The sequence below is a fragment of the Eubalaena glacialis genome, chromosome 20 (genome assembly GCF_028564815.1).
Source record: "Eubalaena glacialis isolate mEubGla1 chromosome 20, mEubGla1.1.hap2.+ XY, whole genome shotgun sequence".
NCBI lineage: Eukaryota > Metazoa > Chordata > Mammalia > Artiodactyla > Balaenidae > Eubalaena > Eubalaena glacialis.
Genome location: NC_083735.1, coordinates 6,259,327 through 6,281,300, shown reverse-complemented (window position 1 = coordinate 6,281,300; position 21,974 = coordinate 6,259,327). Strand labels below are relative to the sequence as shown.

At 45.6% G+C, this 21,974-nt stretch overlaps 2 protein-coding genes across 2 annotated transcripts; both read left to right on the top strand.

Annotated features, from left to right (window-relative positions):
• The first annotated feature begins 598 nt into the window (after positions 1 to 598).
• Positions 599 to 6,623, top strand: LOC133081474 (protein FAM90A1-like). Its single transcript, XM_061177609.1, has 5 exons — positions 599 to 632; positions 3,806 to 3,975; positions 4,402 to 4,601; positions 5,039 to 5,144; positions 5,744 to 6,623. The coding sequence occupies exons 2-5, from the start codon at positions 3,856 to 3,858 to the stop codon at positions 6,449 to 6,451; spliced, it is 1,134 nt and encodes a 377-aa protein (XP_061033592.1). The 5' UTR covers positions 599 to 632; positions 3,806 to 3,855; the 3' UTR covers positions 6,452 to 6,623.
• Positions 6,624 to 11,512: 4,889 nt separating this feature from the next.
• Positions 11,513 to 21,293, top strand: DEFB108B (defensin beta 108B). The gene is made up of 2 exons (XM_061177608.1): positions 11,513 to 11,549; positions 21,130 to 21,293. Exons 1-2 carry the CDS (start codon positions 11,513 to 11,515, stop codon positions 21,291 to 21,293), a joined length of 201 nt encoding a protein of 66 aa, XP_061033591.1.
• The last annotated feature ends 681 nt before the right edge of the window (positions 21,294 to 21,974 follow it).

Below are 21,974 nucleotides of genomic sequence, written 5' to 3'. Positions count from 1 at the left end.
TGTTTGATTTTATTTGGTGTTCAACGTATCCCCTAGAGAAACAGGACTCTAGACAAAATATGTATAGATGTGGCTATAGGCAATGAGTCATGGATAATTTAATTTTTAATGTAATTATTTTTCTATGGTATCATTGGGTTATGATATTACATGTTTTATATGTATAAAAATATATTTCAACTCCAGTATGCCATAAAACTGATCAGCACCAAAAAGTTAGGTTTTTTCTTTTGCCATCCTGTGGACCCATTTTACTCATTGGCCATCCCCCTGCTGCTACCCTCTGATATCCACTACCCTGTTGTGTGAATATATGTGTTTGTTTTTGTGTCATTTACTTTCTTCTTTAATTTTTTTACTTATTTGCTTTTTCTTTGTATACAGTGTTCCACATATGAGTGAAGTCATAAGGTATTTGTCTTTTCTAAATGTGTCTTCAAGACATTATTAGAGTAAAGGTGATACGTAACCATGATTGGTTAAGAAAAACCTCATCAAGGTCATGTGACCTGGGAGCAGACTCAAAGGCAGAGTGAAAGCGAAGTTCCCCCACTGACCTGTCCTCAGCCCCCTTCAAAGGTGCACAGAGTATCCAGCACCCACCATTCTGAGCATCTACTGACAGATAAGAGGTACACAGCTGAGATTCAGGTTGTTTGATTTAAATTTGGTGTTCAGCTTGTCTGTCAGAGAAATCTGACAGTAGACAAAATATGTACTGATGTGGTTTAAGCAATGGGGTGCAGATGCTTTAATCTTTTAATTTAATTATTTTTGTAGGGTATCATTCGGTCAAAATGTTAGATAAGTTTTATGTGCACAAAAATATATTTCAACCCCAGTATACCATTAAATTGCTTAGCACCAAAAACTTAAGTTTTTTTGTTACCATCCTGTGGACCCATTTTACTCATTGGCCACCCCCCTGAACCTATCCTCTGATATCCACTGCTCTGTTCTGTGAATATATGTGTTTGTTTTTTTGTCATTTGTTTTCCTCTTTAATCTTTTTTTACTTATTTGCTTTTTATATTTGTGTTTAGTGTTCCACATATAAGTGAATTCATAAGATATTTCTCTTTTCTAAATGTGTCAAGACATTGATAAATACAAGGTGATACATAATGTTGATTGGTTAAAAAAAAAAAAAAAAACCTCATCAAGGTCATGTGACCTTAGAGTAGTATAAAGTCAGCAGGAAAGGGAAATTCCTTCCTCAGCCACCCACAAAGCTGCATCTCCTCAGGTGGAGAGTGTCCAGCACCCACCATTCTGAGCATCTACTGACAGAGAAGAGGTATCCAGCTGAGTTTCATGTTGTGTGATTTAAATTTGGTGTTCAGCTAGTTCCTCAAGGAAACAGGACAAGAATAAAATTACATAGTGATGTGGCTTTAGGCAGTTGAGCATCGATTCTTTAATTTCTTTTTAATTAAAAAAATTTTTAACTTAGGTATCATTCCATTATAATATTAGTAAGTTTTATGTGCACAGCAATACATTTCAGTTACTGTGTACCATACACCTTCTCAGCACCAAAAATGCAGTTTTCCTCTGTCACCATCTAGCTGCCCCATTTTGTCCATTTTGCCTCTGCCCGTGGCTTCTCCTCTGATTTCCACTACTCGGGTCTGTGTATCTTTGTATTTGTTATCGTGTCAATTTGTTTCTTCCTTAAAGTTGTTTTTACTTATTTTCTTTTTGTTTGTAGTTTTTTGTGTTCCACACATGAGTGAAATCACGAATTATTTCTTTCTCTTAACATGTCTTCAGACGTGGTTAGACCAAAGGTGACAGATGACGTTGATTGGTTAAGCAACCCTTAACAAGGTCATGCGACCTTGGAGCAGTATCAGGTCAGCTAGGAAAGGAAGTTCCCCCTTGACCCGTCCTCAGCCCCCTTCAAAGCTGCATTCCTCCACCCACCTCCCTGATACTCTCCTGACAGAGAGGAGGAGCACAGCTGGACTTTAGGATAGTTTGCTTTAAATTTGTGTTCAGCATATCCCTCAGAACAAGAAGTCCATAGTGAAGATATGTAGTGATTTGGCCTGGCAATAGGGTAAGGTGTCTTTTTTTCTTTTTTTAATTTATTTATTTATTTTTGGTTGTGTTGGGTCTTTGTTGCTGTGTGCGGGCTTTTCTCTAGCTGCGGCGAGTGGGGGATACTCTTCGTTGCGGTGCGCGGGCTTCTCATTGCGGTGGCTTCTCTTGTTGCGGAGCACCAGCTCTAGGCTCACGGGCTTCAGTAGTTGTGGCACATGGGCTTCAGTAGTTGTGGCTCGTGGGCTCTAGAGCGCAGGCTCAGTAGTTGTGGCTCACGGGCTTACTTGCTCCACAGCATGTGGGATCTTCCCAGACCAGGGCTCGAACCCATGTTCCCTGCACTGGCAGGTGGATTCTTAACCACTACGTCACCAGGGAAGTCCCAAGGTGTCTTTATTTTTATAATTTTATTTTTTAAATTGCGTTAACAGTGGGTGTCAATATTAGATGTTTCATTTGTACAGTATTACATTTCAAATTTTGTAAACCCTAACACAGGCTCACCACCAAAATTTTCCTCTCCCACTGTCACTACACATTTGACCACCTTTACCATTGTGCCTTGGCCCCTGACGTTTCCTCCCTGGTATCCACTACTCTGTTCTGTGAATCTATATGTTTGTTTTTGTCATTTGGTTTGTTCACTGATTTGTTGGTTTATTTCCTTTTTGTTTGTTCTTACTATTCTACGCAAGAGTGAAGTCCTTTGGTATTCACCTTCAGTCTCTGACTTTCTTCTTTAGCATCATAACAATAAGTTCTATCCATGTTCTGGAAAATAACAAGATTTCAACTTTTTTTTATGGCTGAATAGATTTCCATAGAATATACATACTCTTGTTTCCTTATCTCTTTTTCCGTTGATTGGGAACTATGTCAAGGAGCATATATCTTTTGTTTTCTTCTAGGAGTTTTACAATTTCAGGTCTTATCTTCAAATCTTTCATCTATTTTGAGTTGAGTTTTAAGTATGGTGCCAGATAATGATCTAGATCATTTAACTTCAGTAGCAGTTTTGAGAACAGAGCTGAAAAAATATATCCTTCTGAATGCTCTTATTACGTGAAGATTCAAATTCTAAGGAATTTAGCATCCTAGCATTCTGATTGATGTGGGGCACTGGATGAGCAGTTATGAAAAGTTGGTGGGATTGTCTTTAGGCATTGAAAGCCTAAAAAATTATTCATTCATCCTCAGTTGAAACATGTATTTCACATTTTATAAGTGAGACACTGAGGGTGAAGGATTCAGAACACAGTTCAGACCCTGCGTTGTGCCCCGTCTAAGCTAGCAGAGGAGAAAATTATGGTGTTATGTGAATTTGTATTTGAGAATTGCCTTCTCTGATGTCAGATGGGAGAGCCCAATTCTCAAGGAGTTATCAAACTTATGTTTGATTTTCAAATGCCTGGGCGTCAATATTAAATGTGGCCTTTCCATAGCATAAGTATTTCTGTACGTGTGGGGAAATCTTTTCTCACTCTTATCTATTAGACTGTGATACATGTAACCAAAGTCTCTAACTTCAGTCTCTCAAGGATGCAAATCCAAATTCACAGTCTGCCTAAAACTTATAACTGAGTCAGGGCCCTCATCTGTGGGTAGGTCTCTGGAGAGAATGGAGAAATATCTGGGCAGAGAAGTCAAAGTATCAGAAACCTGGATTTCCTTAGTGGTCGTGAGGTTTCATGACCCCATTTGTGTAGAGGGGGCAGGAGTGACTTGTATGAATATGACGGTTTTCTCTTTCTTTTTACAGAGGAAATCCAAAAATTAAGATTGGCGAGAAGCACCGAGGAGGCGGGGAACATGGCCGGTCGTTACAGACAGCTGGGTCCCTGCAAACTCTCTCAAGCCCAGCAAGTGAGGAAGCAAAATCCGGGCGCAGGGAGGCAGGTGGCTCCCCCACCAAAGGACGAAGACCCCAGGGTAAGTGGAGACATGGACTCCGGAAACAGGGTTTGGGCCTGGAATACCTGGGTCCATAACTCCCTTGTCCAGCCCCATCCAAAGACAGCTGCCTTGGGACCTCATCCCCAGGGAGACCGGGCCGTTCAGAGACGGGGGCCACCTGACCCCTCCTTAGTGTGATGTCTGGTCTGCTTTTATCCAAATCCTTCAATCGGGGTCTTGCTGTGCACACTTGGAGCACCAGCCCTTCCTCCTTTGATGCTCCCTGGCAAAGGCTTTGGGAAGCACCACAGTATCATAAATATCCTGGCACCTAAGGGGCCGTGTGCTTCTGTCCTTTCTCCAGAACCAGTGTTCATCCCTCTCAATCTGTCCTTGTGTTCACTTTGGACATGTGCCTGTGAGTTCTGCTGACTCACTGACCTTGTTTTCCTCCACCCACAGGTGAAGTGTAGGGACTGCGGAGCCTTTGGGCACAAAGCGAGGAGCCTCAGGTGCCCCATGAAGTGCTGGCATGGGGCCCTGGCCCCCCAGCCCTTGGGCTCCAAACTCGGCAAGGAGAACCTGGAACCACGGAAGCTGCAGGACCTGCAGACCCCCGGGACCCCTAACACGGCTGAGAGAGAGGAGGGTGAAAGGCAAAGGTGAGCAGTGGGGTGGGTGGTACCCAAGCTTCGGGCTGAAATCGCTGGAGACGGTTCATCTCCTTCTCTACACTGGGTGCTGAGCCATCTCTAGACATGACAGGGAAAATGGGGAAACAGGAACCATGTCCTGAGGGACCACACTCAGGAGCTCAGAATATGCCTTGAAGTCACTGAGGGGTGTGGAGAACACATGCAGTTTTGCACCTGACAGGCCCCAAAGCCATAGGGACAAATAGACAGAACTTCCTGGGAAACCCAGGAGGGAACCCTGGAGTTGGGGGAAGGATATGAGCAGGGCAGGAGTCTGCACCAAGCACAGGGATTCAGGTCCGGTGTCACCCCAGGACTTGGAGAGGGGCTGGGCCACAGCACCGTTGGTCCCAATTGTGACAAGGAAATTGGGTTTCTGCCCCTTAACGTGGTTTGTTTTGCAGGAAAGAAGAGCAGCAGAGGAAGCTGCTCCAGAGGTTCCCCAGGAAACCCCAAGGGTGGCGGCAGCGGTACTGGAAGGAAGGGACAGAGTCCTGCCACTACCTGAGGGTCAGTCTCCTGGTTCCCGCGCTTTCTCCTTCTGGGGTAACCCAATTGGCCTCAGTCCCCTTCTGTGGCAGGGAGCGGGTCACGTTCTTTTCCAACCAATGTGATCATTTAGAGTTCTTTTCAGATGCCATTTTCCTCGGTTTCTTTGATTTTGCATTCTTACTTGCATGGCTGGCAAGAATATGCTGTTTGGTAAATGGAAGTGATTTTATCAGCCGCATTCCATAAGCAGAATCCTTTAAGTTAGAACACGAATCTGTAAATTGTGATTCATCCTCCAAAACTGGCCATCAAAACTTATTTTGCCATCAAAGTGCCTGCAAAACACCGAGTTATGTGCAGTCCTCGGAAGGGGGTATACAAAAAGCTTGTTTCCACTTAGTTAACAGGAGACATTGTTAAACTCTTTCTATGTGCCTATTTGATGTACAAATGTCTCAAGGTGCTATTGTAACTTTCTTTTTCATGACCACCACTGAGGTTGAGTATCTCATCACATACAATTAATTCCTATGAGATGGTTTTTGGTTAATTCTAATTTTTCCTGGATGGAGAGAAGATTCTCACGTCTGGCCTTTCTGTTTGGTCTTCTCCTACAGCATCCAAACATGCCCATGCTCATCCAGGCATCCAAGAGGAAACCCCTCCAGGATCCAGATCTCCCAAGTAGGTCACCTGTCAGGAAAGATGACGGGAAATCCACCCACCCTGCAGTGTCTCTCATCAGCAGAAGTTTGGTCCAGGACTCCAAAAGCAGCATCAAGGCCCCAGGCAAGAGATCTGCCCAGATCCCCACCCAGACATGTCTGAACCCCCCAAAGAAACCTAGACTCAGCCCCATCCAGACTCCCCAGAAGAGCACTCTGACAGCAGATCTGGGGGCTTTCCAGAATCTCCCTCCTCCACCCAGTACAACTGGACATGGACCCACAGTGACCCCCCAAGTCAGCAGGAAGACACCTGCCCAGGGGCAAAGCCTTGCCCTCCAGCCTCCACTGGACAGATCTCGCCCCAATAGTGTCCAAGCCTGCACCAGGGACCATCCTCCACCCATCAGCCATGTTCCAGGCCAGCCTCTCAGGATGCTCTTCGTGCGAGTAGACGAAGGCTGGTGGAGCTGCAGGTACGTGGCGCCTCCCGCCTTGCCTCGTCCTGAGCAGTCAGCCCCTCCTGCTCAGAACCCTCCCACTGGCAAGAAGCCTGAGGGACACTGGGCCCCTGGCCCCCGGAGTGTCCTCTACGATGACCTTCAGGTGTCTTCTTCCTCTGAAGACAGCGACTGGGAGGGACACGCCTATGGCAACTAAGACTTGTCCTCCAGCCCCAGGTGCCCTGGAGGTGACTGTGCACCTGAGGAGGGGGAGTCACAAGGAGCAGCTGTTCCTGCAGAAGCAGCGATTCCCCACCCCTGGTGGGCGAAAAGATGGTGGAAACCCAGACAACCCCCAGGGACACACACGTGCATGCACTGCACTTTCTCCTGATGGAATTAGAGTCATCTGTCAGATGGTGCTTATCACACTGGAATGGCAAGTTGTTTGTCAGTCTGAATCTATTTTAAGTAGTTGAGGCAAATTCTAGGAGTAACTTTTAACTATTGTGTAAATAGGAAGCTATGGTAGTAATCTACATTTGGTGCAAACGTCTGAACTTTTGGAACCTGGCTAAAGGGCCTGACTCTGTGCTTTGCAGAAGGTCAGCAGTGCCCTGTCCTGAGATGAGACTCGTGGACTCCGTGGAGTCTTTCACTGTAAATCATGGTGGGGACACTCCCACGGCTCTGCTTCTTATGTTTCATTGAATGTTACTATAAAGCTTTGTTTTCAAAATTTCTTTCAATTTTAATAAAGTTCTACCGTATAAGACATGTTGTACGTGGTTTTTATCTCTAAGCCTTGTAGATCATCTTAACATTTATTTTTACTCAAGATAGATTTTGTGGAGACTTCCCTGGTAGGCCAGTGGTTAAGACTCCCTGTTTCCAAGGCAGGGGGCACGGGTTCGAGCCCTGGTCAGGGAAGTAAGATCCCACATGCCGTGCGGCCAAAGAACAACAACAAAAAAAGAAAAAGTAAGATGGATTTTGTAACTGAGGGGAAAGGGGAGCTTGGGAGGACCTAAGGCTTATTAAAAATACAGAATCTCCGGCCCTCCCAGGTCCACGGGTCAACATTTGCACATTAACAACGCACCGTGTCAGTCCCCTGCATGGACGATGTGATAACGTGTAGGCTGCCTTATTCGCACACTGGGCCACACTGGACTCTGTTGATGAATCTTAAGAGGTGCATAAGCCTGAATCCTACTTCAAAAGGTACAAGTTTATGTTGTCTGTTTTGAGGCCCGGGCATTGGGATTGTAGCTGCTCTGGAGATGATTACATCATGTGGTTTGAGAACCACTGGAGGTGGTGGCAGTGAAATCACCTACGTCACATGCTGCCTCTGTTCTCTAACAGGAAGAGACCTGAGCAGGTCCAAGAAAATGCACCGAGCTGTGTAGAGAGGGCTTCCCGGGAAGAGCAAACCACGTTCCTACCTCCACACAGAACAACTGTTTGGGGAGAGCATCTTCATTCCGTAGAAGCCTGCACCTCAAGGGCAGCGAGCTGCTGGCTGAAGGCACAAGGTTGTTAAAATACGGGGAAAACAGAGCTGGCACACTCGGGGCCATGCCCAGACCTACTGGAACTTCTGAAATGACCTTTCTCTTTGTGACCTGGGTCTGACCCCATTCCTTATACTCCCTTATCTCATGACCTCAATCCTGTCCCAGTACTTTCTTACAGATTCTCACAAGACAAAACACCATTGATCCTTACTTCTGGCATTTCAAAGGGTCTGAATAGGCCCTGACAAATGTTCTGTTATGGAATCCTCTGAGCATCACAGGATTAAAGATGAGGAGCCTGCCACAGTAGCCATCTGGGGTTGGAACTGTGAGGGATGGGCTCCGTACTCTTGGACCTGTGAATACAGGGGACAGGGTTTCAGGACACAGGATGGGTTTAGTGAGACAGCATTGATCTGGGGCTCAATCGAAACACATGTTGTCAGTTTTGAGAAGATGGCGTACCTTCCATCTACCCAGGTGACGGCACACAGCTCATTATACACACTCGACCGAAAATATTCAGAGTAAGCAAAAACGGGTTCAATAAATCTCCTACTTTCAAAAATAAAAACAATCTTTCAAATAGCCCAGGGAAGAAAGATAATGAAATATGTGAAATGACAATATATGTAGAAAAAGTGAAAAAGTATGAGATGCCATCCACATCTTTAAAAAGGTATTTGGATTTATAACTCATCTCAAGATGTGTGAAATAGAACACGTGGCAAATAAAGAATGAGAAAGAATGTATACAGGTGATATTGTATAGATATTAGATGTATACAGTAGCACGTGTTCTTTTCAAGGAATTCCTAAGCCCTCCATCCTCACTGACCAAATCCTGGCCCCGTGAGGTCCCCGGAGCTGAGCCCTGTGTGGAGTCTCTGCCTCCTGAGGGAATGGACAAAAGACATGGAAAATATGTTCTGAAATCTTTAGTGTGAAACAGTGCATTCCTTCCAGGCCGAGAAGGAGTTTCCCATTAGTTTCCATCTAAACAAAGGTTTCTAATTGCTGGAAGTAGCACAGTCCTGGAGCCAGGATTTCCCAGATCCAGGTGTAGATGGGTTTGTTTCTCCCCAAGGCCTCCGTCCATGTCGAGCTGACAGGAGCTGACTTGCTGTCCTCACATGGCCTCTCCTCTTGCTCAGACCCCTGGTCTCTTCTCCTACTTCTAAGGGCACAGGTCAGGTTGAATTAGGGCCTCACCATAAGGCCACCAGATTAAGGTAATCACAGCTCTTACTGCTAGCTCTCCGTGTAAAGTCACATTCTGATGCACTAAACGTTTGAGCTTCAACATGTGAACTGGGGGGGGGGGGGGACACAATTCAGTCCATCACATTCGGTTCATTCATTGTCAAGCCCTCTTGTTTCAACAAGGCTCCAGAATGACCCAACTTCTCTGTGTTGTGCTGATGACGAAGGGAAGGGGTCAGCCACACGGCGCTGGAACTGGACTGGGAGAAACACAAGGCAGGAGAGGTCAGGACTTCCTGATGGGCTCAGAGAATACTCTCCTTGCTTGGGTGACGGTAGCATTTACAACGAGCCTCCAGGGCTATGTTACTCTCTCCACCCTCTTTAGGAGAGTAAGAGCCGTTCCTTTGCTGGTTCTGGTGGGGTAAGGTCTCTGGGTCATCACTGCCAGCATAAGACGTTCCTGGCCCCTGGAGGTTCAATTTAAGAGCCTCAGACAGGGCAAGGCCATCCTCCGCAGGACAGCCTGGCAGCACAAGCAGCGGAGGTTCTGTGCCTGTATACATGGAGGGAGACCCTCGGTAGGATCTTCAATACTTATTTAAGGATAGAAGGCAGGTAGTGTTGATGACAGAGGTGGTAACCAGCGCAACCTTAAAAGATTAATATTCTGTAGCCCCAGACACAGGAAAAACCGATAACCAAAGCAATTAATTTTATATTATTTTATCCCTAAGACATTGTTGCCTATAGAAAATTCTCCATTAAGGCAAAGGTTTTTTTGGCCACCGTTTTTCAAATAACCATTTACCTACACACTTTCTAAGTGGAAAACTCTGTGAACCCAAAGGATATCTTCACATAGATTACAAACCCAACCTCTCCTCATCTCTAAATGCACAAAAAACACAAACATTCTCCAAATACGAAATCCCTAACCTGTCCCAAGCCAGGCTGTATGCACACAGCTGCATTCTCAGATATACACAATTACCAACCCCCCACGCTCTGCACATAAACCACAAGATCTGTAATGAGAATGCCTCTTCTCCAAAGTTATGGAGCTTGTCCAGCCCACTGCTAACCAAGAACACACCACCGGACTTCTTTTGACAACCTGCCGAATATGTGCAACACCGAATCCCCTAGAAAAATTGGCGCTGATAAATACCATTCTCCATCTCTGCCTAATGCACTCCAAGTTCAATACTGGAAAGTCATTCAGCTGATTCATAAGAATTCCATAGTGCAAAAATTCAGACATCCTGCACCCCATCAACAAATGAGTCTTCAAACGCAGCACAAGTGGAAAGTCCTCAGACAGTTCTCAGACCCCGTAATCAACTCCACCCGCTCCAGTAACTTCGCAGCGTACACCACACTCCTGAGAAGGAGGCACAAGTTGCCACTGAATATCGTGTCCCGTGAACGCTGCAGACACACAGTCCTTTCACAAGACTAGATTATTCACACCTGCAACACAATTTCCTATACCCGACTGGGCTTGTGAGTGTGTGTGTGACTGTGTGTGTTGAGTGTGTGTGTTTGCCGATGTGCAGCAGAGCTTATTGAAGTGCATCCAGAGACCTCAGCTTCTTCTCATTCTTCTTCTTGGAAGCTCTGTCCTTCCCTCTGAGACAAGGCATGTGGCCGATGTTTACTGGTCCCTGAGGTGCGGTGCCTCTGGCTGGATTGTTGAGCAGGTAGTTTTCCTGTTCAGGAAGTTTCATTTTCATCCCATCTCCATATTTCGACGGGTGAATCACGACAGCATGGGCAGGCAAGGTAGACTCGATCTTCCTGTGGTTGGATTCAGGCTGAGGTCGGTTGTGTTCTCGGCGGCATCTCCACTGCTCTAAGGTGATTTCTTGAACATCTGTTTCCCCCAGGTGCTCCTCCGACCCAGGAACTCTGATGCTGGCATCTCTTCCAGGTTCCCCGTGGGCTGCATACATGCCTGCGGGGTCAGCCCCAGGGATGTCGGTGCCCCTCCCGGTGACGGTCCCCCACCGTCTCCTTCCAATGCACTCTTCTGGACATAAAAGAGGACATAGGCACTTTGGCCCAGGGCAGAAGCCACGTCACAGGCAGTGGTGACCTTGGTATCGTCCATTTTATACCACTGGCCGTTCCCAGCTTTGACGTAACAGAAGTAGGGTTGTCGGTGACAACTGCCCCCAGAGTGCACCAGCACCGCATAGAACACATAATCCAGTGGTCCTGCCTTCTGCTACGACATGTATGGTTGCAAGTCGAAGCACCCGGGATATAGAACTTTCTTATCCATTTTGTCACCTGTGAAATCTGAAGAACCGTTTCAGCACAAGGATCAGGACCTTGGGGTGCTGTGCAAAGTCAACCTCTTGATGGCAGGCACCTTCTTGAGACAAACACTACAATGATGGGCATTTTCCCCGTCCAGCTTTTCGGGCTTCTCCAACTCTCTCAAAGCGTGGTTCACACTCTGAGCTGCCATGATATCCAGGGTGCTGTCCAGATAAGGGTCAGAAGGGTCTATTTGTAGACTACCTAAAATATGTTTACTTGTCGGCATCATGCATAAATATGCTGAGAGAGGAAAACAGCATTCGGGTAATGAGGATACATTTAGCTTAGCCCCTCCAAAAGAAATAAAAGGAAGACCGCTGGAATAAGTGGGGTGTGTGTGTGTATTTATAAGTACCTTTAGGCATGCACATTTTCAAAGTACTAATATTCTTAATGTATTATGGTTTGTACTTAACAAAAAGATTTCTGCCATTTGGGACACTTCTTAAATGAAAAGCAAACTTTTGATCACTTTCTCAATTCCCTGAATATCCTTGGCAATCTTTCCCAACAGATTCCCTTGATGGTTTAGAATTCAGAAGGAAGTCGTTCATGAATGTATCCACCTTGCAATGGAGTGAATTAACAGTGAATTAACAGTGTCATTTACACTGAATTAACAGTGAATTAACAGTGTCATTTACATTAAGTTTTCCATTATGTGGAAGAAAATTTTCTGTACAACGCTCACACTTTATGTAGACAGAACTCCCTTCTCAAATGCCAGTATTTACAGAGGGCCAAAAAATATTGAACAAAAAGATTATCATCCTGTGGTTTTGTTTTGACACTTTTGCTCTTCCTCTATTTTAACTCATCAATATAATGATCACGAGGGTAATTAGAAATACATTAGTCTACCTATGTTGGTCACTTAAACTGTGACAATGTAAATCCTTGTCAATCACTTGGGGGAATCTGTTTCCTAATCTCCATTTCCTTAAGTTGATTATTATTATTAACAGCCATCGTAGCATTAATATCATTAACATCATCATCACTATCATTATTATCACTATTTTTATTATTACACTACTTATTATAGATTATCTTTTGCATACTGCTCTATTCAAAAGTGTTTTGGATTTGCTGAAGATGATTCCTGAGGGTTCTCCCCACAGACACACACACAGCAGCCCTTCGACTGCAGCTTTACTGCCGGCACCTGTTGGTTGGATGAGGCTCATGAAATCCTGCACGTTCCCCTCAGGGAATGGTGAGCAGCCCAGGCTGGAAGGGGAGCTTCGAAGAGCATGTCCATGGGCCACCTGAGCCTATAGGACAACTGACGAGTCCTCTTGAGGGCCCAGAGACAGCTGTGTCTCCCAGGAAGTCAGGGAGGGTATGCTTGCCCACCATAGCCACATTGTCAAGGTTACTCTGGGGGCCCAGGAACCACTCTTGCCCTCCTTGAGAGGCTGGAGATGGCATCCCTGCCCCCAGCATCGTCAGAATTTTCTTCTCAGATCAGGAACCCAGGAACCACCATTGCTGGAAACGGAGGTGCACAGAGGTCATCTCATCCCCCCCCACCCGAGCCTCTAGAATGTTCTCAGTTCCCACGGGTGCCCAGGAAAGGCCGACGCCAACCTTGAAGGCATGGAGAATGTGGTTCGCTCACCCAAGCAACTGCAGGAAGTTTTCAGTCCACCTGGCAACTGGGAAACTGGTGCTGCCAGGCCCTTCTGCCCTTGCTGGCCAGGAAGCACACAAATGATGACCTTGGACAGTGTAGATGCAAATGCAGGGGCCTGGACTTCAAGGTGCCCAGAAAGAGAAGGACCGACAGCAGGCGAGGTCTGGGCAGTGCTGGGGGCTTCATGTCTGACGTCTGAATGCTGACTGTGGATGTGCATTCTTGTCTTCTTTGCCTGGAGAAGCTGAAAAAAGTTCTGGAGATGAATGGTGGTGATGGTTGCACAACAGTGTAAATGTACTTGATGTCCCTGAACTATATGACCATAAATGATTAAAATGGTAAGTTTATGTACATTTTACCACACTGAAAAATCATAACTCCAAAGAGATGGACAGTCGAACACACATTGCCTTAAGGGATGAGGAGATACAGATGGCACAGTATGGAGAAGAAAGTGTAATCTGCTGTTTTCGGATGGAATGTCCTATAAATATCAATTAAATCTATCTGGTCTATTGTGTCATTTAAAGCTTGTGTTTCCTTATTAATTTTCTGTCTGGATGATCTGTCCATTGGTGTAAGTGAGGTGTTAAAGTCCCCCACTATTTTTGTGTTACTGTCGATTTCCTCTTTTATAGCTGTTAGCAGTTGCCTTATGTATTGAGGTGCTCCTATGTTGGGTGCATATATATTTATAATTGTTATATCTTCTTCTTGGATTGACCCCTTGATCATTATGTAGTGTCCTTCCTTGTCTCTTGCAATAGTCTTTATTTTAAAGTCTATTTTATCTGATATGAGTGTTGCTACTCCAGCTTTCTTTTGATTTCCATTTGCATGGAATATCTTTTTCCATCCCCTCACTTTCAGTCTGTATGTGTCCCTAGGTCTGAAGTGGGTCTCTTGTAGACAGCATATATACAGGTCTTGTTTTTGTATCTGTTCAGTGAGCCTGTGTCTTTTGGTTGGAGCATTTAATCCATTCATGTTTAAGGTAATTATTGGTATGTATGTTCCTATGACCATTTTCTTAATTGTTTTGGGTTTGTTTTTGTAGGCCCTTTTCTTCTCTTGTGTTTCCCACTTAGAGAAGGTCCTTTAGCATCAGTTGTAGAGCTGGTTTGGTGGTGCTGAATTCTCTTAGCTTTTGCTTGTCTGTAAAGCTTTTGATTTCTCCATCAAATCTGAATGAGATCCTTGCGGGGTAGAGTAATCTTGGTTGTAAGTTCTTCCCTTTCATCACTTTAAGTATATCATGCCACTCCCTTCTGGACTGTAGAGTTTCTGCTGAGAAATCAGCTGTTAACCTTATGGGAGTTCCCTTGTATGTTATTTGCCATTTTTCCCTTGTTGCTTTTAATAATTTTTCTTTGTCTTTAATTTCTGTCAGTTTGATTACTATGTGTCTCAGTGTGTTTCTCCTTGGGTTTATCCTGCCTGGGACTCTCTGCGCTTCCTGGACTTGGGTGGCTATTTCCTTTCCCATGTTAGGGAAGTTTTCGACTATAATCTTGTCAAATATTTTCTCGGGTCCTTTCTCTCTCTCTCTTCTCCTTCTGGGACCCCTATAATGCGAATGTTGGTGTGTTTAATGTCGTCCCAGAGGTCTCTTAGGCTGTCTTCATTTCTTTTCATTCTTTTTTCTTTATTCTGTTCTGCAGCAGTGAATTCCACCATTCTGTCTTCCAGGTCACTTATCCGTTCTTCTGCCTCAGTTATTCTGCTATCGATTCCTTCTTGTATATTTTTCATTCCAGTTATTGTATTGTTCATCTGTTTGTTTGTTGTTTAATTCTTCTAGGTGTTTGTTCTTTAATTCTTCTAGGTCTTTGTTACTCATTTATTGCATCTTCTCGATCTTTGCCTCCATTCTTTTTGCAAGGTCCAGGATCATCTTCACCATCATTATTCTGAATTCTTTTTCTGGAAGGTTGCCTATCTCCACTTCATTTAGTTGTTTTTCTGGGGTTTAATCTTGTTCCTTCTTTTGGTACATAGTGCTCTGCCTTTTCATTTTGTCTGTCCTTCTGTGAATGTGGTTTTCATTCCACAGGCTGCAGGACTGTAGTTCTTCTTGCTTCTGCTGTTTGCCCTCTGGTGGATGAGGCTATCTAAGAGGCTTGTGCAAGCTTCCTGATGGGAGGGACTAGTGTGGGTAGAGCTGGGTGTTGCTCTGGTGGGCAGAGCTCAGTAAAACTTTAATCTGCTTGTCTGCTGATGGGTGGGGCTGAGCTTGCTTCCTGTTGGCTGTTTGGCCTGAGGTGACCCAGCACTGGAGCCTACAGGCCCTTTGGTGGGGCTAATGGCAGACTGCGGGAGGGCTCACACCAAGGAGTACTTCCCAGAACTTCTGCTGCCAGTGTCCTGTCCCCGCAGTGAGCCACAGCCACCCCCTGCCTCTGCAGGAGACCCTCCAACACTAGCAGGTAGGTCTGGTTCAGTCTCCCCTGGGGTCACTGCTCCTTCCCCTGGGTCCCGATGCGCACACTACTTTGTGTGTGCCCTCCAAGAGTGGAGTCTCTTGTTTCCCCCAGTCCTGTCGAAGTCCTGCAATCAATTCCCACTAGGCTTCAAAGTCTGATTCTCTAGGAATTCCTCATCCCGTTGCCGGACCCCCAGGTTGGGAAGCCTGACGTGGGGCTCAGAACCTTCACTCCAGTGGGTGGACCTCTGTGGTATAAGTGTTCTCCAGTTTGTGAGTCACCCACCCAGCAGTTATGGGATTTGATTTTACTGTGATTGTGCCCCTCCTGCCATCTCATTGTGGCTTCTCCTTTGTCTTTGGATGTGGGGTATCATTTTTGGTGACTTCCAGTGTCTTCCTGTTGATGACTGTTCAGCAGGTAGTTGTGATTCCAGTGCTCTTGCACGAGGGAGTAAGCGCACATCCTTCTACTCTGCCATCTTGAACTAATCCTCTATACATTTTTTCCAAGTCCACTAGGGGGCAATACTGCTCTTGGCTTTCTAGAAAGTGTCACCACCTGTCCCTGCAGGTATTTTCTATCTCAGCTCAGAACCAGAAAGCCAACACTGCCAAAAATTGAGGTGCAGTTAGGGCATTCTAGGACCACCTGCGCCTCTGGAAACATTCTCAGTCCCCTCATTGGCCCCAGAAATTCTGTTACTAAACTGGACGGCACAGAGGTGCCGACATGCCTGTCCACCACCCGCGGATTTGTCTAAGTGCTGCAAGAAGCCCTCACGTTCTATAAATCGACCACAAAATCATCCATAATAAGAAAAAAAGATGAATAGTGTTACTAATAAATACTAATAAAATAATGAATGTTACTAATAAAATACGAATAAATAATGACTAACAATGACAACAAAAATTGAGGGCCATCATAAAGATAATAATAAAACCACCACTATTAATGATAATAAAAATAAACCTTAAGGTAATGAGAGATTATAGTACAGACTCTCCTCTATGACTGACCAGGTACTAATTTCTGGCCTCATGGGATATTTTGGCTTCAGAGTCCAAGGTCTGTGCAAAGAGAAAAGAAAATAAGGCAGAATGTAGCAGGAAAAGAGAATACAAAAACAAGGAGGAGGAGGACACAGGTGACCTTGGGAACTCTGGCACAAACCCCGGAGGACAAATCTCACAGGGATGTCCTAAGGGACAGAGACAGAGGGACTTTGGTCCTGAGCCTCCCTACCCCTCCACACCCACTGATTTCAGAAGTTTTACCCCGGGAACTGCAGGCGAGGAATGCAGGACCACATACCCACAGCCGGAGCGCAAGCCCCAGCTACACCCACAGGAAGCCCCAGCCTCGCCTCAGCCCTCACACCTGCATGCCCTCTGCCAGCTCTTCCTCCAGAACCCTGGGGGTCCAGACAGCTGGCTGCTGTGTATCTCAGAGGCGGGGTACAGGAAGGTGTCAGTGACAGCTGTTTCTCGACCAGCAGGGGGCGGCATAGGCCAACGAGTGGTTCTAGAACTCCCCGACCAGCTCGCTTGCTCAGGGTGAGGGTCACCACCCCGCCGCGCCTCTCAGTGCAGCACCATTTCCAGGTAAGCGCTGTTATTATTTACTTAGACACTCGGGTTAAACTTACTGGATTACTCACATGTGCCCACTTTCATTATAAACGTCATCATGGCCCTATACTTCGTCTCTCAAACATTCTCCATCCTCTCTCTCTGTACACTCACATTGGTTTAGTCTGGAGCCTCATCTAGGGTCTATTACTGCAACAGCCTTCTTCCAAATAGATTGCTCTGTCAATTTACTTACTTGTCCTGGCCAATTCCGGAGTTGTTTTTATAAAATTGGAATCTAATTTTGCACAGATTAAGGTGTGCGCTTCACCCTTCTGTGCTGCACACAGGCAGCTGTGCGTGCGTACACACACACACACACAAAATGTTGTTGTCAGTCATAAAAGTCAAGCATGAGTTTTATTCTAAGACAAGAGCACTTAGGATACTCTAATATAAGGGCTAGAAAGAAGCTGAGAGGTGATCTAAGTTGATATTTTCCATTGAGTATTCCAGAATACATTTCAGAATTGGTTCCTGGGAAATTCGTTAAAAATGCAGACTTCTGGGCTTCCCTGGTGGCGCAGTGGTTGAGAATCTGCCTGCCAATGCAGGGGACACGGGTTCAAGCCCCGGTCTGGGAGGATCCCACATGCCGCGGAGCAACTGGGCCCGTGAGCCACAACTACTGAGCCTGTGCGTCTGGAGCTTGTGCTCCGCAACAAGAAAGGCCGTGACGGTGAGAGGCCCGCGCACCGCGATGAAGAGTGGCCCCCGCTCGCCGCAACTAGAGGAAGCCCTCGCACAGAAACGAAGACCCAACACAGCCAAAATAAATAAATAAATAAATAGCGTTCCCTTTAAAAAAAAAAAAATGCAGACTTCTCGGCATTAGCTGGCGTACCTAGACTTGTAGGCACCCTACCAAACTAACATTGCCTGGAGGGGGTCGACGTGTCTGCATTTTGAAGCAACTTTCCCAGTTGTTTTTATGCATAATGATCGAGAGTCTCTTGATCGCGACCCAACAGACCTAAGTCTGTACAGGCGCTATTGAGATTCAAGGGGCATGGCCCTCCTGCCGATGTCTGGACCTCTGCTGAGGAGCAGGCCTAGAGGCTCGGAACTTAGACCCAGACCCCCTGCCTTCATGTTCAGAGGCGTCTGACTGCCCTGCCAGTGTTGTATGCACTTGATGCGCTTTTGAGAGTAAATGACCACAGGATTCAACTTCCTCCTCAGCCCTGCGGAGCAAAGTCTGGTCTTAACAATAGGGAGCTCACACCTTATTGGGAGGTAAGCGTCTGTTAAGCAAACTAACATACGTGTGGTTAGTATATCCTGAGCAGAGCACTGTGGGCTTTCCGACCAGGAGTGAGTGGGGCGATTAATCACGAGGAGGGCTAGCAAAGCCTGGGAAGTACTCCCTAACACAATGTCTAGTCACTAACTAAACCAACTGGTTTCTGTACACAGCCCGACTCCTTGTAACTGAATATAGATAGCTCTTCGCTCGGACACTTTACCGGGAGCCAAAGTGTTTGTAGCTTATGTTCCCATTTAACAGGGTTTTCTGGTCAAAAGTGTGCGCCCACATCTCCCTAATGAACTGAGCGTCCAACAAAACAAGGATTCTCAGCCTTCTTGCAAAGGTCATTCTGTGCGCATAGAACACTTCTGTCCACGAGTACCCTAATGAGGTACAGGAGGACACTTGATATCCGGCCAAAGACATTCCGCTGGTGCCAGGGAGCCGCAGACGGAAGTTTTCTCTGCCTCTTGGAAATGAAGCCAAGCCTTCTCCTCTCTCCAGCCACGAGGACTGCTGTTCCCCTGCTTACCATTCTCTTCTTTATGGGTCAAGCCCCACCAGGTAACAAAACAAACTCTGCTGAAGCTCTGGTAAGAGTAGGGTGCCTGAGGCCTTACAGGGGTCCAGTGTTCACAGCGACACCAGAATCAGCTCTGCCCTGAGCAGGGGTCTCGCGGGAAACCTGGGAAGTCCTGCAGCCACCTGACTCATAGCTCTCCACAGCAGCTCTCAGTTAGATGACATGAAGTCAAGGTCGTTTCAAGCGCTTGAAACCCTCTTTGTTCCAGCACTGAAGATGAATTATTTAGGCAAGTTTACTAGCAGTTTCTAGATCTAGGAAACAAAAAAATGAGGCATTATTCTACTAAATCTTGGTCTCCAAAACTCCTCTACTTTCAGCAAAAATTAGCATCCTAAGAACTGATATAAGAGCTATGCCAAAGTTATACGGGCAGAGGGATTGGTGAGGGGGTCTCCTTGAAAGGCTTGCTCTGAGTCCGAGAGACCTCCAACCCGCTGCCCCTTAATACGGTTGGCCGCCCAGCCTTGATGATGCCCCTGAAGGCTCCATGCCAACCTCGGGCCATCCTCTTCCTTTTCAACATCTGTTCTCCTAAAGTAGAACTTTAAACACAGGGGTCAAGATGGCACTGCAGTGAGTGCACCCCCTGCATTCTGCATGCGAACGTGGATCACACGTACAGGCACAGACGTATACCTCCGGGACATGTAGATCTGAGGAGGGATGAGCGACTTACTGCTCTACATCAAGAGGATTGTCTTACCTTTTCCTGAGAGTTCAGGGTCTCAAGGGTTGGGAAGGAGTAGGAAGGTAGACAGATGCGTGAATGGGGACAGTCCTCATATAAGGAGCGGTAGTCTACTTAATCCCGGCCCTGTTATTCATCTCAAATTCCTTGCAGAGTGTGGGGTAGTGGATATATTTCACTATATTCTGCATTCACACACACAGAATATTACCATTCTGGTTACAGGTAAAAACGCAGATGAAAACCTTGAATAGACAGCCTCAAACACTTAGGACTAATGTGATCCCATGATTTTCCTTCCAAAGCCTGCTCTGACCATCAGATCCTTCAAGGCTTAGTGCCTTAAGCTTTCAACCCCTGCGATACTTCTTTTGTCTTTCTTTCAGCCATGCTTTATTTCTCTCTGGCTCTTACTCAGGAAACCTCTCCTTCATCCTTGTGCCAATGCTCTATTTTGAGGGCTAGTTGACTCTTCCCTGTACTATCTAGCAACCAAGGTTACTGGCCTATGATTTCTTGGAAGTCAAAGGCCATCATATCTTTTTTTCTTTGTATGCCTACTTCCCAGTAAGGGCCTCACATTCAGTGGATGCTTAACAAATATCCATTAATGATTGCTTTGTGAACAGTAAAGAGTTAAATTCAGTTTAATGCATTTGACTTTCAGCTGAATTCAATGGACTTTTGTTGAATGTCTATGAATGCCCTATACTGATTTGAAGCTATTCAAGAATTGGCTTTTATGTTCCAGAATAGGAAAATCTCGAAGTGTTGGTTTTGAGACCTCTTTTAATGTCAGCAAAGAGCTTAAGAAGTTGTCAGGGGAAAGGTGCACTTTGTGACATACAGGGACGGCTCAGAATCAAGCCACTTTCAAAACTGAGCCCCTCATTGTGTATGACCCCACCCCCAAAACACTAATATATTAGGACATAAGTCAAATACTATTCAATGCTTTTAACAAGGATGTTTGTTTAGCCTTTAAGAATCTTAATGTATGCAATGATTCCTGCAGCAGATTGCAACCTCAGAGACCAGCGCCAGGGAGAGAGGCAGTGAGTGCAGCCTCAGGATGCAAGAAATACTGACATGGGCACTGTTTGCATATTACAGATGTAGGAATATTGTTCCCTTCCCTCAGGAAAATATCCTCTCTAATATTTCCTTGACGTATATTATCTTTTGGATCTGTATTTCAGTTCCACTTTTGAAAGACACACACATACACACACACATATAGAAAGAGAGATATCTCTAAAAAGTTTCTTCTACTCTAGGAAAACCAGCAGTACAAGACTAATATTAAATAAAAACTGACCTCTGTCATCAGTGTTAGGAGATAATAAGGATCGAGAAAGACCCAGAAGAGCTGGGGCGTGTGTGCCCTGGCATGGGGGGCAGGGCTGCCCACGGCTAGCCTTTCGTTACTTAGATGCACTCAGTATTGCCAGATTTTACAGCAATGCCCCAAATCCAATTTTTTGTGTGAAAGCAGATTTTTAAGAAATCAAATAACAATGAAAAATCCACACAAGACTGTTTCCAGATACTCCCTCCTCCCATGTAATTCAATAATAATTCAGGGACACCAGGAAATAGCTACCACAACTCTCTTCTCTGTGCAGGCAGGGCCAGTTTCAAGGAAGTCTGTGAGCGTCCAAACGTCTCCTGCCAGGAATTCTGCATCGACTCAGAAATCCAGGCTGGGAGATGTTTGGACGGCCGACCATGCTGTCTGCCCATGGTGCACGTACCTGAAGTCGACACTACTACACCCAAGGAGTACTGATGCCCTTCTTAAGCTTTTTGTTTGTTTGGATGTTTTATTCTCACTCTCTCGTTCGCTTTTGCTCTCGCCTCTCTTTCTGTCTTTGTTCTCACAGGGATTCTTAGTGAGTTCTCAATAAGTAAAAAAATAAAACTTGCAAACACAAAACCTATTTTAAGAATTCGTATGATGTATTTTCACTTGGTCGTGGTTTGGTCTCCATCTTTCTATACGGTCTGGATGAGCTCCAGGTTGGGTGGGGGGACTTTTTTCTTACCTACGGTGTTTGCCTGGCCCGGCAGCCCTCCACCCTTCATCTGGGGACACTATTCGCCTTCCCCACTTGGAAAATGCACGACTTCATTCCATGCAGCCTTGTGGGGTCTCCCTCCCTATCAAAAGGGCAGATCATAGGAAACCTGCATAATCGGATTTCCCAGACTTCGCCAGCAAGCTGAATGTGGACAGAGCAACACCCAGATAAAAGACAATTTCTTCTCACACCATTTTCAAAGCCAGTCCTCGGGTTCCCTTTTTTCCACATTCTCACCAACACTTCTTCTCTTTTATCTTTTGACAATAGCCATCCTAACAGGTGTGGGATGGTATCTCATTGTGGTTTTGACTTGCATTTCCCTGATGAATAGTAATGTTGAGCAATTTTTCACATACCTATTAGCCTTTTGTATGACTTCTTTGGAA

Bases quoted from the DNA above. Each gene is read 5' to 3' on its own strand.
- LOC133081474 (XM_061177609.1), top strand. From the start codon at position 3,856: ATGGCCGGTCGTTACAGACAGCTGGGTCCCTGCAAACTCTCTCAAGCC. The intron at 3,976-4,401 runs GTAAGTGGAGAC...CTCCACCCACAG, and splicing joins CAAAGGACGAAGACCCCAGG to GTGAAGTGTAGGGACTGCGG. The intron at 5,145-5,743 runs GTCAGTCTCCTG...CTTCTCCTACAG, and splicing joins AGTCCTGCCACTACCTGAGG to CATCCAAACATGCCCATGCT.
- DEFB108B (XM_061177608.1), top strand. From the start codon at position 11,513: ATGCATAAATATGCTGAGAGAGGAAAACAGCATTCGG. The intron at 11,550-21,129 runs GTAATGAGGATA...TTCTCTGTGCAG, and splicing joins GAGAGGAAAACAGCATTCGG to GCAGGGCCAGTTTCAAGGAA.